The sequence below is a fragment of the Dermacentor variabilis genome, chromosome 5 (genome assembly GCF_050947875.1).
Source record: "Dermacentor variabilis isolate Ectoservices chromosome 5, ASM5094787v1, whole genome shotgun sequence".
NCBI classification, from domain to species: domain Eukaryota; kingdom Metazoa; phylum Arthropoda; class Arachnida; order Ixodida; family Ixodidae; genus Dermacentor; species Dermacentor variabilis.
Window position 1 is genome coordinate 60,265,364 of NC_134572.1, and position 15,176 is coordinate 60,280,539.

General features: G+C 47.5%; 1 protein-coding gene across 2 annotated transcripts in view; it reads right to left on the reverse strand.

Moving 5' to 3' along the window:
• Positions 1-15,176, reverse strand: part of LOC142582647 (cell adhesion molecule 4-like) — a 90,874-nt gene that overhangs the window by 46,995 nt on the left and 28,703 nt on the right. For both annotated transcript variants that reach the window (XM_075692568.1, XM_075692566.1), the window contains exon 3: positions 6,212-6,505. In XM_075692568.1, coding sequence (XP_075548683.1) covers positions 6,212-6,505 — 294 coding nt within the window. The remainder of the gene's footprint in view (positions 1-6,211; positions 6,506-15,176) is intronic.

Sequence of the window (15,176 nt, forward strand, 5' to 3'; positions counted from 1 at the left end):
AGTCCACAGAGGGAATCCCTTCGCCACTAACTCGACCAGCTGGATGATCAACTACTATCGAAAGAAAGAATTCTACACCATCAACAGGACCTAACATCAGAGAAGAAGGCCGTGCAAGCGTTACTGCGCTTCTTGCGATCTACCGGCCTTTGTTAACGTCTCTCACTGAAACTCCCATTGTGTGTGTATCTCTGTGTGTGTTTTTTAATGATTCCCTTTGTGTCCTCTTTCTAACCCTTATCTCCCAACCACAGTGTAGGGTGGCAAACCGGAGACTGATATCTGGTTAACCTCCGTGCCTTTCCTCTTCATCTCTCTCTATATATACATATGCAAGCTATCTCAAAACACGAGCTCTCAAAGCACATAAGAACGATGGGCATCTCATTTTTCGCAGTGATTTAAAAAGATGCTAATTTCTATTTTCTGAACAATAGCTTATGAGAAATGTCTAGAGATCGCTAATGATATCACAGCACATGAGAGAACAAAACGTTCTATTATCTTATGGCGAGAAGGTGTTGTGGTTTTTGGCTTTGAGATCATCAGCTGTATACTATCCGTAACCCATTCACTGTACGTTAATGAACAATAAACAGAACGAAGGTACATCAGCTATCATGCACAAAGTAAAAATAAAGCAAGGCTTGCTTTGCGGACGAAAGGTCTTCAAACCAATTAGTAGATTCGATGTCTAATGAAACACAGCCAACATGTCCTTGGCTCATCCAAACATGGGTTACTCCTGTCCAAAACAACGAGATAATCTTCCACAAAGCTGAAAACACATGGTACTTAACTATTCTCTAGAGATCAAAGAGAAAATCTCATGCCGCACAAGAAACATATCACTCAGCATGGACACGGTGCTAGATTCTATATGTGCCATCAGGTAATTAGGTAAAACTTAATTGGTGAATTTTGGGTAATTGGTCAATTATGCATGTCAGTTTTTTGTGCACGTCCGCCTTTTCGAGTAGACCAGTTCATGGACTAGAATTGTGCTTTCTGCCACAAGCAACTTTCAAAAATTTTTGAAAAGGTTTCCTGAAACAACCGATACGTGTTGACGGCTAGTGAAGATACTCGGTTGGAAGTTCTAGCGTGTATTGTCTTCGGGGAGTTGCCAGTGAAGACAACACAGAATTTCGTTTCTTTTTCTGCATTAATGTTTTTTTTTCTGTGAAGAACGCTCAGATCTAGTAGTCCTGAACATGCTCGCGAACGCGTGGGGGCTATAGCGGATAAATCTCCAAAACAGTGCTCTGTCCAGGTCCAACATGGAAGTCCCTAACAATCCCAATCTTTCTGCGGCGATGAACATGAAAAACTGCGCAATATATGCCAGCTTTCTCATGTGACAAACATGAGGGCTTTGGATTAGAACTACAGAAAGCCGAGCTAGTTGGTAAGGATTCATAATGCAAAAAAGGTAAGGCGGGCAGACACTGACACATGATAAGTGTTGTTTACTTCTCTTCTCCTGTGTCCGTGCCTGCACGCCTTACCATTTTTTGCATTATGCGGGCTTTAGCGCAGGTTTCGAACGATGATGGCGCGCCAAAAGCAGTTTCTCCTTACAAGCGATCGGATAGCAATTGTCAGGCACGCTGCATATAGTGATATAGAGCAAAGGCGATACATTTCATTGATGTAAGCGATATTGCCTTCTGAGTTTGTACCATATATAAGCTATATGAACTATCTATCACCATTTATCACCACTTATAAGCATCTTAACCATTTACGAGATAGAGAACGTTGTTTCGCTGATGCAGTCCTGCCGCCGGTTTGTTGTCATTCACACAAGGTCATCTTCGCCTGAGTGGCACTCAGGAAAAGATTTTCTATGTGAACCTGTACAGTTCAAAAGAATGACTTTTGTTTCATAGTCCACGCTAGCAAACTGCTTAACTATGAGAGAGGTTTCCTTGCAGTGGCCGAATGCTGCATGCCATATCTTTCTTGAAATATTTGTCCAGTCAGCGTAAAAGAAGACGGTATTACAACAGCATTGTTTCCTGGCCTAGAGATAAATGAACTAAAAATGGCAGAAAGTGCTAGTTGCAGCTGCCACTAAGAATTTCCTAGTCAAGCTACACACTAGACTCAGGTCCCGCGTTGGGCGCCAATGTGAACTCCGGGCCGTGGTTTCTGAGCCAGACAGTGAGCAGAGGCTGAGCCGCGTGCCACGGCCGCATACCCTGGAGTGGGCATCACGATGGTGATGGTCGTGGTTGATGGCAGCGTACCACAACACAAGCACATTACCCGTCAGAACATGCGCTGAGAAAAAATAGAAACTTCCTCAGTAGACGACTGATTGTCTGTTATGTAAAAAACTTGAAACCACTGCACATGTATTTTTTACATGGTGGTTAGCAGTGTTACATTGGAAAGTGCTCAATCGAGCCATTCAAAATGAATTGCCACTCGATACGCACGCGACTCTTTTCTGTTCATAACACAAGTAGTGTTCCTTCTGATTTTTTAATATATTTCTGCGGCCTATCCAGTTTGTGGAAAGCTTTCATAAAAGTTCATCACGAAGAGCTTGTTGGGTGTTTTTCGAGTGACAATTTCATTGATAATGTTCTTCGTGTTTTGTAGGCGTTCAGGAGGCAAAAAAAAATCGTCAGGGTGATAATCTCTATAAGCTCTGGTAATCAGCTAGTGCTCAAGAAATTTTACTGTGTCGTCCACAGAAAGCCATTGTTTTATTTTCATAATTGCTTCTTCGTTTAAATCAGGCAGCAAAGGAAGGGAAATTGAGTAGCTCATAGGTAAAACTTCCTAAACTCTGTGACCGCAGTTATAATGTAGGCGGGGGACTGCGCAATATTTTTTTCTTTTTACACATGATATGCAAACCACCTAGCGATTCCTACGACGGACTCAGGTGGCACTGGCCGACATTCAAACAGCTATCAACTAGCACTATCCCACATGCTATCTGAGACACGCCACTCTCTTCCTGTCTCTAAACGTTAGGTCTACCATTCTTCGTTCCATCGCTTGTTTCAGCGGTCCTGCACTTGTTCTCAAGGTTTTTTTGTTAAGCTACAAGTTTCTGCCCCATCTGTTAGTAGTGGTAGAATGCAATGATTGTACTCTTTTTTATTAAACGACAGTGTTAAGCGCGCAGTCATGATTTGCGAATGCCAGTCGTGTGCACTCCGACTCTTCATTCTTCTATAAATTTCTTTCTCATGATCAGGGTTCCCTGTGTGTAACTGACCTAGACATACTTACCCCTGCACTAAGTCTAGATGTTGACTGCCGATCGTTAGTTCTTGTTCGCTTCACAAGCTATTCACGTTACCTTTGTCTTCTGTATATTGATCTTCAACTTACTCTCGTACTTTCTCGGCTATGGTCTTCAATCAATTGTTGCAATGTATCCTAAGTCGTGCTTAACAGGAAGACGTCATCGGCCAGCTCAAGGTTGTTGAGATACTTGCTGTCGATCGTCGCTCCTAACCCTGGCCAGTCTAACAGCCTGAATATTTCTTCTAAGCATGCAGTGAATATCATTGAAGAGAATGTGTCTTCTTGTCCGACCGCATGCTTGATAAGTATTTTTCCACTTTCTTTGCGAATAATTAAAACGTCTGAAGCCAGAACTATCACTGAGGCAGAGTCGAGGCGAGTCTAAGGAGTTATTGATACGTGCGCTGTGGCTGAACCTAAATATGGAAGTTTCACATAAATGAAAGCATTTTTGAGTTGTCAGCCTAATGCTACAAGCAAAACCGCGTTGATGTTGAGCGCATTCCGACCTTCAGTACAATCCATACGATATGCACCCAGACGGCTAATTAAACACAAATGCCGTAGCTTCGTCCAAAAGAACTGAATTAAGTAATCGAGCTGTGCGCCGCCGGGGGAGCGCAAGACGCCATAGATTGAGCGGCGCAAATCCTTATCTCGTTGACGCGGCGCGCTTTATCGACCACGCTTAGCGTCGTGAACGCTTCGCATTGCTCACTTCGCAATAGCAGGCCCCACTTGTCGACTTTTTCATGACGTCATTTTGGCCCGGCTACTGCGCAGAACAAGCGGATCACCATTATGCCGCCTCCGGCTGGAAGTTCTTGCACTGAATTCACAAACGGTTATGAAGTGTTAGGTGAGGGGAGGAAAAGACAAAAATAAAATCGCGAGAAGTGACTCAAAGACGGGAGTGACATCCTTTCACGAAGAACTGATGTTAGGCGGGGGTTAAGAATAACCATCTCCAGTGAATCACTACACGACGATGGCTGTCATCTGCTGTCGCGTTTCTTCGTCGTCTGATCGTCCCATGGCTTGTTGCGTTGTTACTGGATTTGCGCATGCCAAACAAAAACGTAGTGGCGTCTTTTTGAGGGTTATGCTGCGCGCATTTTTTTCCCGTGATACGCGACTGTGTGGCTATACATAGAAAGGCGTACGTGTGTGTGTGTGTGTGTGTGTGTGTGTGTGTGTGTGTGTGTGTGTGTGTGTGTGTGTGTGTGTGTGTGTGTGTGTGTGTGTGTGTGTGTGTGTGTGTGTGTGTGTGTGTGTTATTCGGTCCGTTCCGTGAGGTGAATCTTATCTCACATAAAGCTTGTTTGAGCTGTGCGCGTGATTTTCGTATCAGTGGTGTACGTGATTTTATACGTGAACGCATTGACGTCCCACTTCATATTAAAGTTAGGATTATCGTTCGTCGTACACATAGGTTCGATCACACCGTAGGCCACAGGATGAGAAATACCGTGTTTATAGGGTCGCTTCTACTTTGTACTGAATTGAGACTATGAGCAATAGTATAGTAGAAGGCTGAGGAGGCTAACAGCACGAAAGACTATAGTTCTCTCTAATTACAGATAATCAGTGTATGCATGCCAAATCAGATGAGTAGCTTTCGCAGTTTTCCTGACGCGTGACAGACAAGCAAAAGTGGGGGTGGCCCCCCAAAATTTTGGCTGATCGTGGTGGTCTCGTTCCAGTAATGGAATAGAAAAGTTCGTAAACGCTTTACGTTATAGCACCCCTGACGTGGGAATGTACGGCACACGAAACGGCGCGTAAGAAGCAGGTGCCTCCGCCATGAAGAGGTCCCCATCTACGGGAAATAGATTCGACTGTGTAGACGCCGCGCAGCCCTGTCTCTCCTGTCTCCCACGGCCATGGCAGATTGTTTCTTCAGAATTTCTTTTATATTTTCTTTCTTTAGCTTTATGAACTTAATAGTGGACCTGTCATTAATCTGTAAATAAATTTTGAGTTCAATAAATAGCAAGCGCATTTCTCATATGATAAGCTGCATTGCCTTTCGGCTTCATGTACGTCGAGGTATAGTCAGGGTTCACTCTCCGTCCATCCTTTCCTGCGGAGGATTTCGCAATACCCCCTGCGTATCGTCAGTGTACCGTTCTACTACCTCTTCCTCTTTGTTTTTCCCTTGCACCTAGCCCATCCAACACGGCTCCTTAGCCGCTGAATCCAGATACAAGCTACATAGTGACGGGAAGTACCTAGCGAAATGCATTGACACAGCGGCAAAAAAGTACAGTAGAATGGCCCTGAAGTAAGCTACTCTAAAATCCAATATCCATGAAGAATTTTCAAAAATTAGTTATCTTAAGGAACCAATGAAAACCGCGCATCAGATTTATTATCACGATATGAGTACAGGAGCTTTCAGAAGGATGTTAATTAGGGTCACTAAAGGCTGATTTCCGCTCTATGCGTTGAACACAGCTGTTTACGTAAGGTAAAAAATTCTTCGCGCATCACTTGGTATTTTCACCTGCTCTAAAGTTCATATATAAGGGATCTTTTGAGCAGTTATTCTTACGTCCTATTCATGTTCTTGTACTTGTCTTCTTTCTCACTGCCCAGTCTGCAGTCGCGAACCACGTGATATATTCGGCATTCTCAATCTTCCAGACACAATTACGAAGAACTCCTGTGACATTCCACTTCATAAAGAAACAGCGCGAAAGAACGGTAGACGCGTAAAATTTAGTTGGTGGTGTTTATACCATGTAGAAACGCCAACGATATGTACCAACTCTGCCAGTTCTCGCTTTTACTCCCAAATCTCTTACTGTATTGGATTGTACGTACGCATGGGGAAGCGCGTCAAAGGTTCTGCTGATTTTGCGGTTCTGCGTTTTGCGGTTAATTGGAGCGACACCGATAATGCGAGAATAGACAAAAGAGAAGGCATAGCCATTCTTACAATAAACGACGAGCCTCCACTCGTCGAGCAGTGAGCTGTTCTCCAGCAGCGGATTGGCAGCCTCACACGTCAGCAGCTTTCCGTCGTGTTCTCGCCGGGGTGTGAAGCTCACCGCCGACGTGGTCGAGTTCTCGTCGGGTGAGACAAAGAGGTAGGCGTCGGAGAGCAGGTCACCGTCCAGCTGCCAGGTAATTTCAGCCGGCGGACGCGAGCCAGAAGTGATGCACTCCAGCTCCACGGACTCGCCTTCAAACAGCTGGCCTCTGTTCGTGATGCGCGTTACCTGCGGCGGCACTTTGAGAAAAAAAAATAATAAAATCCGGCAGAAGATGTTACAGATGATCATCGATGTCATCGACAGCTTTTTTTTTTCGGCTGGCTCGTTATCACCATGCCGTCTGTGAATCAGCAAACCTGGCTGGCACATCAGCAGACACAGGATATGGCAATCCCAATGCCAACCATAATGCCACAACAAATTACAGCTTGTTGTAAACACAGAAACCCAGTGAAAACTGCAATAGCCGTCACTATAGATAGCATCCTGGCTGTAACTTTGTTGCAGTGGCTACACGCCAAGTGACGTGCTAGGCGCGGAAGTGTCTGTTGCCGATGGGAATTGGCCAAGAAGGCGCACATACCAATATCACATAAGCAGTGCTGAAATTGTCTGTTTAGCCACATGCCCAATGACGCATATCCAGTGACCGAAGCTGCCCACCATAGGGCAGACAGCAGCCAGCAGCAAGTTGCCTATTCGGCACACACAGTGGTCGACGCTGTCTACTTGCCAAGGCACACACAGCAACCCACATTGAATCTCGTTCCAGAAACGGTCAGAGATGCAAAAACCACAAAGTGAAAGGGAAGAGCCAAAGAAATCTAAAGTTTAAAAGGAACGACTCACTTCAGCAAGAATTGAGAAATTGTATATTTAGCTGGGGGGGGGGGGGGTGGCATGAACTTCTTTCTAACGCGATAGTGTTAAAGACCCCGTGTTGCAGAACCTTTGGCGTCGGTGTCGGAGGAGTTGTCTATATGAGCGAGAAATCCTTTATATAATTCCCGTATATCTATATGCCACGCCTTGCTATATGACATGTGCTATATGCGGGTTATATTGCAACACCACTTTATCACCAAAGTTGCTCACACGTTGTTTTACATCCTAGACAAAGTTATTCCACGGAATTTTGAGAATGACAGCCCACTAACAAATGCTATGAAACAAAACACCCATAGCGCGTGCCATGTATTTAAAATCTTCTCAGACTTAAATTTTAAACGTGAGAAAAAACAACAGACGTCTGAAAATTATGCAAATCATTTCGCGTGGCTATCCACCACCTATGGGCTCAGTCCACACGAGAGGCCGCGTTTCTACCAGAAAGTTCGTCTTCGTGCACAGCGTTCGCCGCCAGCGTTTCCCAGTAAACATTACGGTTACATAAGCTGTAGTTGGCGGGAAGGCGGAAAAGCAGTCATGGATCTTTGAATGCTACCACGTTCCACTCTGAAAGCCGAATCTTAAGCGTCCAAGTTTTTATTGCGATAGAAACTGTATGGGCACTTAAGGCGCATTTCTGCCATCGCCGCCGGCGTCGCCGTGAAGTTCCGTATGAGTGACAGCTTGTGCGGGCGAGCCGGCGAACGCGGTTTAATTCCGTGTGTGCGACCGAGGAACGCGGCCCGGATGCGTGCCCTCTCCTGTGGCGCGCGAGGTAGGGGGGGGGCGAGGGGGGGGGGGGCGCTTTCATAACAGTCAGTATCAATCGTGAGAATAAAAGCCGAAATTCTAACTGTGCGACAATACCCGCCGTGGTTGCTCAGTGGCTATGGCGTTGGGCTGCTGAGCACGAGGTTGCGGGATCGAATCCCGGCCACGGCGGCCGCATTTCGATGGGGGCGAAATGCGAGAACACCCGTGTGCTTAGATTTAGGTGCGCGTTAAAGAACCCCAGGTGGTCGAACTTTCCGGAGTCCTCCACTACGGCGTGCCTCATAACCAGAAAGTGATTTTGGCACGCAAAACCCCATAATTTAACTGTGCGACAAAGGATCAACGTCAGAAGTTCTTGTTTCGGATACTTCATGGCCATTACAAAACCGAAATTTCGAAAACTTTAATCCCAGCTCAGTGGCATAATAAAGTTTTCAATCGATTCCCGTCAAATCACGGCTGGGCACAAAACATGAAAAGCACACAAAGCCATTGATCTACAAAAGGGAGCCCTTCGCACATTCATTTATTGTAAGGGGAGTGGATGCTTGGAACAAGCTTACAAATGCTGTAGTAATGTATAATGATATAAAAACGTTTGAAGATGCATTTCTAAGGCAATTGTCTCTAATAGATAATGCTACTTCAGATTGGTGGATTATAAATTGGTGCGTCTGAAGTACATGCATGTATCGCTTGTATGTAATTTTTGACTATTTATTTTGTTAAGTGTGCTTTTACTTCACTTATTTCGTACTTTTCCCAAATAATCAGCTTCTGTTGTGGAACTTATGCTGACAGTAGGAATAACATAAAATAAAAGATAAATTTCCATGTCTCAGTGGCTGGCAGTTGAATGGTAAACATGAACGTCAAAACAGGAACACAGCCAAGGAAGACCGTACATCCCTTACTACCTACTTAAAAGAAGCACTCGCTTTTTCCCTAAGGGCTAAATATTGATACGGGGCAACCAAGAGTGGCGCCAGTCAAAAGAAGACGATTTAACTTGTCTAGGTGGAAACGGTCTCGACAGCCATCTTGTTTATGCATCGTTGTCTCTTTTAAATGTTGTAAATACAGCGTTATGTGCCTTCTGCAATGTAACAACTTGGTGAGAGATGCGGAGTACCCACGAGAAATAACAACGGAGCTACACAGTGGTCGTCACCTCGGACTGGATAACACGACGGACGAAACGCGACCCGACATGGCGCGGCCCACATCAACGCCTACAACCCCGACGGTTGTGCTGGCTCAGCCGCGGGATCCGCCAGCGTTCTGCGGCACCGACCACCTCAACGTTGGAAGAGCGGATCGCTGTGTATGAGCGTGTAAGTGCCCACGACAAATGAGATCCGACGAATTTGTTGGCTAACTTGGTATTCTACCTACAAGGCACGGCGAAGATGTGGTATGACAACCACGAGGAAGAGCGTAAAAAGCCCCTCACCAGGCCCTATAGCGAATTTTGGTTATCCGCTGGAAGTTGTTTAGTGTCCTATAAGGATCGTGTTGCCGGAAATTCTTTTTTTTTTGAAACCGGCTCAATAATAGCCGAGATAGAAATATATCAGGACCGCGAACCCATGATTTCAGCAAGCGAACTCCACTGCCAAGCGAGACACTCTGTTCACTCGTCCCCTGGTGACTCCGCAAGAGAAATTACTTCCCTGCGTTCTCCGCTACCGAACCTCGAGAATCGCGTGCCGCATACGTCACCGGCGCCGCCTTCATTTTTTTAGTCTCGCCGTTTTTTTTTTCGGCGCTGCGATCTTCCGCCGACAGCGTCGCGTGCTATCTGTTGTGATTGTCTCGTTTCGCGCAGCGCGCGATTTTGCGCGCTGTTTACGAGGACGCATGGCTAGTGCTATAATTCAGTGCTACACGAAGAATGAGGGAGACGCAAGCGGATTGCAGAGCATGATCATGCGCTGGAACATGGTAGAAAAGGGCATAGTTTCGGTACCTGCGCATATGAACGCACTACCGTGGGACGAAGGAGACGAAATGGAACTACATATTGCTCTTGCTTCGTAGCGAAGTAAAACAATAAACACGCAGACATCTGTTTGTGTGTTTAATTATTTGTGTAAACTTCAATTCGTCAATTGAAGGAACAGATCACGCAAGTAACAAATGTTGCCTTAAATAATTCTTGAAGTCACGTGTCTCGATGATTGACGTCACACTGCGAACACGAGTACATAGGCGCAGGGACACGTGCACGTCAACGTCTGGCCTGGAGCTCGGTCGCCGCGATGGAAAGGGAAAACGGCGTTCGGAATAAAATTTCAGGCTTTTCCGCTGCGCGTAGCGATGTAATACTTTGCAAACACCATCGTTGGGCGCATCGTATGCTCTGAGCTTGCCAGCTGAATATGTCCAGACCTGGTGAGCGGCCCTGTAACGATGGGGACACGTGTGAAAAGAACCTGAGGGACTTGTTCGGCCGTCCCGCCGGGCGGAAGGGCACCGCTAAGAAAAATACTACCGACCCTCGCCCAGACGTCCACAGAATCACACAGCTCTTATGCCAGACGTGTTGGCTTTGTGCTGTAAGGCTGACAGCGATATGGCTGAGTCGGACAAGGTTGGGCATATACTGAAGGGGATCGCTGACGACGCTTTCAACCTGCTCATGTGCAAACATTGTGGAATAGTAAAGGACATCATAAAAGAGTCAACGCTTTGAGCAGGCCAAGAGTCGCCGTATTGCAACGCCGTCCGCATGTCTGTCAAACAGAGCTGCGACGTCCTCTTGTGGTGATAGGCTAGGTGTGCAGCGGCCATCATCATCAGATGAACTGACGTGGTTAGTGCGGCGGGAACTTGAGGCCCATGGCTCCTGCAGCCCATTTTCCCATCCCAGTCAATCGAACAACTTTCCTACAGCATCATTTTTGTAGGCAGTAGTCCGCGAAGAACTAGCTAATCTTGGAGTTCATTCTCTATGAGCCGTTGCCGCTTCACAGCTATCTCAGGCTCCAGGTCCATCAACTGGTCCTCGATATCCTGAATGCTACTGAAATAAAGCGGAGTGGCGAACCGCAGACGATCGGCCTATCTGTTCTGCCTGCGAGCGTATCGGTCACGTTCCTCGCCATTGAAACAACCATACTGTCTCCTCTCCTCTGCGACCGCCATTCACCAGTTATTAGAGTTTTAATTGGGCGTCTGCAACAACTCTGCGTATACTGGAAACGCGCGGAGGCGACAGTGTGCATGCGCAGTACGCAGAAGCAAGCAGAGTCTCTTGCGAGCGCCCGCAGCTTTTCAAAAGCTGCGTAACGTGCGCGGCGGGCTGTGCAGCCTTTGCGGGACGTCCTCACGCGCTCTCGCGTGTCCACTAAAGCGCATTTTTCGATATTACTCCGGCCAAAAATATGACTCCGTCTTGTGGTATGACTTCGTGGTTGATGATAATGGCTACACAGTTTCAGAAGCTGGCATATGGCGGCGCTGAGTAGCACACTACAGGCTCCTGAGCGTGGAAGTCAGCAGTCGCCTTCTAAACTTTTGCGTGCGGCCAACTATTGGTGTTTAAAGGGCGCTTCGCTACGTACACCCAAGACAAAAAGTATACGGACCAGTGAGAGCGCGATAAGGCCGATTTTTTTTTCTCTGGCTGCTAATACAACTTGAAATTGAGGGCTGCAGTCCAAACTGGCCACTGCGAACTTTCCATTGTACTAGTCTATTTCAGTTTATGCACGCTAATTACAAAGAAATTCAATTTTCACAGTGAACCTGTGGTCCGTATACTTTTGCTGACTGGTGTAGGCACGACCTTTCGCGCAGCGTACTTGGGTGGCTGTGGACGCCCTGCTAAAACTGTCTAATATTGCCCCGAACAGAGCGAGCGTCGTTACCGGCCTCCATTGACACCGCAAGAGCCAAACAATGACGCTCGTACTCATTGGCAAAGTCCCTCGTTTTCATTCCGACGTCACTAGTCCCGTTCGCCACTAGATCGTCGACCATCGTCCTTATCGCCGCAGGCTCGTCGCCCACCGTCCCTGATGCAGCTCCGACGCCCATCTCCGGAAAACTAAGTGATGCAGCTCCCGGAGGCGACGCTGCATTGAAGACTCGACTGCAAAACCCTGTGAGCACTTTGCCGACCAAACAGAACTTGACGAACGTTTTAGTCGATGGCGTCAGTGTCCCAGCACTCATTGACACTGGCGCGCACGTATCCGAGCTGAATGCCCAATTGCACTGATGCCTGAACAAAGTTCTCACACCTGCTGCATCACGCACCCTCCGCGCCGCCGACGGAGGAACGTTTACCGTGCTTGGTATGTGCACCGCTCGCATTGGCATTGCGGGGCGCCTAATGGCCGTTTTGTTTTCCGTTTTCGAACAATGCTCTTACGACGTTATACTCAGCTTAGACTTGTTATCGTCCCATTCAGCCTTCTGATTGTACATCTAGTGTCATTCAGCTTGAACTGCCCGCGGATGCTATATAGTCCACGAGTCACACAAAAACGGTTATGCTCTTCCGAAGACATCCGCCTGTCGCCTGAAGCCACTACGCACGCCACTCTACTGTCGTTTCCGTCTGTTCCTGACGGCGTCTATTGTACTCTGTCCCACCGCTGGCATACTGCTTGAAAGAAATTTCGGCGTTCCCCATACCGTGCTCACTGTTACAGGAACTCAGACTTCACCCCGTGGCATGTCTTTGGGGGCCTGGGAACAATTGCGAGATATCGGCTCTTGACGCCAAAATTCCGTCGCCGTCTACAGGAACCTCCGGTTCACCGACTCTCAAAGACAAACTTATCAAGATGATTGCACCTGATCTTCCGGCACAAGCTGCTGACCTCCACCGTCTCTTGGAAACTTACCCCGACATTTTTTACCTGGACGGCCGTTTTTCAGCCCAGAGATCGGTGGTCACGCATCGTATTTACACGGGAGACGCCAATCCGATACGCCGCCGGCCGTACCTTGTTTCACATGCTGAACGTCAAGTGGTACAACGAGAAGTCGATTACATGTTGACTAAAGGTGTTCTCTAGCCATCATGCCGACCGTGGGCTTCTCCTGTTGTCCTTGTCAAGAAGAACGACGGCAGTTGGCGCTTTTGTGGGGATTACAGAAAGACACGTGAACAAAATCACACGCAATGACGTCTACCCCTTGCCGCGTATTGATGACGCCTTGGACTGCTTGCATGGAGCCAAGTACTTTTCGTCAATAGACCTCTTATCAGGCAATTCGCAAATCTCGCTAGATGACATGGACGGTGAGAAAACTGCCTTCGCAACACCTGACGGCCTCTAACAATTCAAGGTTATGTTGTTCGCCCTTCACAATGCCTGGCAACATTTGAAAGCATGATTGACTCCTTACTTCACGGCTATAAATGGTACACATGTCTGCGTTATCTGGACGATGTCATAGTCTTTTCACCAACTCACAAGTCATCTAACGCTTCTATCGGCTATTCTTGCTGTTTTCCGGCGCTCCGGCAATTGAGCTCATCCAAGTGCCCCTTTAGACGACATCAGTTCGGCAGCGGTGCACCTGTGTTCAACGTCACTGAGATTCATATCTGCTCTTTGCAGTTCTTTCATCGCAGAAGCCGTAGAGGATTGCTATCGGCCAGCACAGACCGCACTGCTGGGATCGACGTGAAGGCAAGACTGACGCCCCCCAGACATCGGCTGTTAACCGCAAGCATTGGTTTTGCGACGACAGAGGGCTGCAAGCATCTTCTGCTGGGCTTAAAAGGGATCGCCGAATCCTTCCTCACGGCAGTTCGGCAGCGGTGCACCTGTGTTCAACGTCACTGAGATTCATATCTGCTCTTTGCAGTTCTTTCATCGCAGAAGCCGTAGAGGATTGCTATCGGCCAGCACAGACCGCACTGCTGGGATCGACGTGAAGGCAAGACTGACGCCCCCCAGACATCGGCTGTTAACCGCAAGCATTGGTTTTGCGACGACAGAGGGCTGCAAGCATCTTCTGCTGGGCTTAAAAGGGATCGCCGAATCCTTCCTCACGGCAGTTCGGCAGCGGTGCACCTGTGTTCAACGTCACTGAGATTCATATCTGCTCTTTGCAGTTCTTTCATCGCAGAAGCCGTAGAGGATTGCTATCGGCCAGCACAGACCGCACTGCTGGGATCGACGTGAAGGCAAGACTGACGCCCCCCAGACATCGGCTGTTAACCGCAAGCATTGGTTTTGCGACGACAGAGGGCTGCAAGCATCTTCTGCTGGGCTTAAAAGGGATCGCCGAATCCTTCCTCACGGCAGTTCGGCAGCGGTGCACCTGTGTTCAACGTCACTGAGATTCATATCTGCTCTTTGCAGTTCTTTCATCGCAGAAGCCGTAGAGGATTGCTATCGGCCAGCACAGACCGCACTGCTGGGATCGACGTGAAGGCAAGACTGACGCCCCCCAGACATCGGCTGTTAACCGCAAGCATTGGTTTTGCGACGACAGAGGGCTGCAAGCATCTTCTGCTGGGCTTAAAAGGGATCGCCGAATCCTTCCTCACGGCAGTTCGGCAGCGGTGCACCTGTGTTCAACGTCACTGAGATTCATATCTGCTCTTTGCAGGTAAGCATTGTCCTTTGCTATTCCAAAACAATACCAGTGCACCGCTGCCGAACGCACCTGCCGAATGTACATGTGGCCTAGTCTGCTGCTGATTTACTTGTTGTAAATCTTTGTTTACTTTTGCATCGATTTATTATGCCAGGGGAAACGGCTAAAGCGATTGAGGACTTGCGGCGGGAGCTGAGAGCTGAGCTCAGGGCAATCAAAGATAGCTTGCAAGATGTAAAGACACTGAAAGAAGACATTCAGGACCTAAGGACACTAAGAGATGACATTCATAATTTGCTTCAAGAAAATAAAGATCTTAAAGCTGACAACGCGCGACTGTCACGCCGCATCGAGGAGCTGGAGCAATACCAGAGGGGAAATAACCTCGAAATTAAGGGAGTGCCACTTGATGGCGAGCCAGTGATCATAATTAAAAAGATTGGTGCGCTTGTGGATGAAGAAATTACCGATGCCGACATTGATGCATGCCACAGAGTGCCGACTGCAAGACATGATGAGACAAATATCATCGTTCGTTTTGTCCGACGCACAAAACGCAATGCTGTCCTTCAGAAGGCCAGAAAAATCCGGATTAACACTACAAAACTGGGTTTTGAAGAATCTAAGCCAGTCTACGTGAATGAGCATCTTACCCGTCATGGTAAGCAGCTTCTCGGT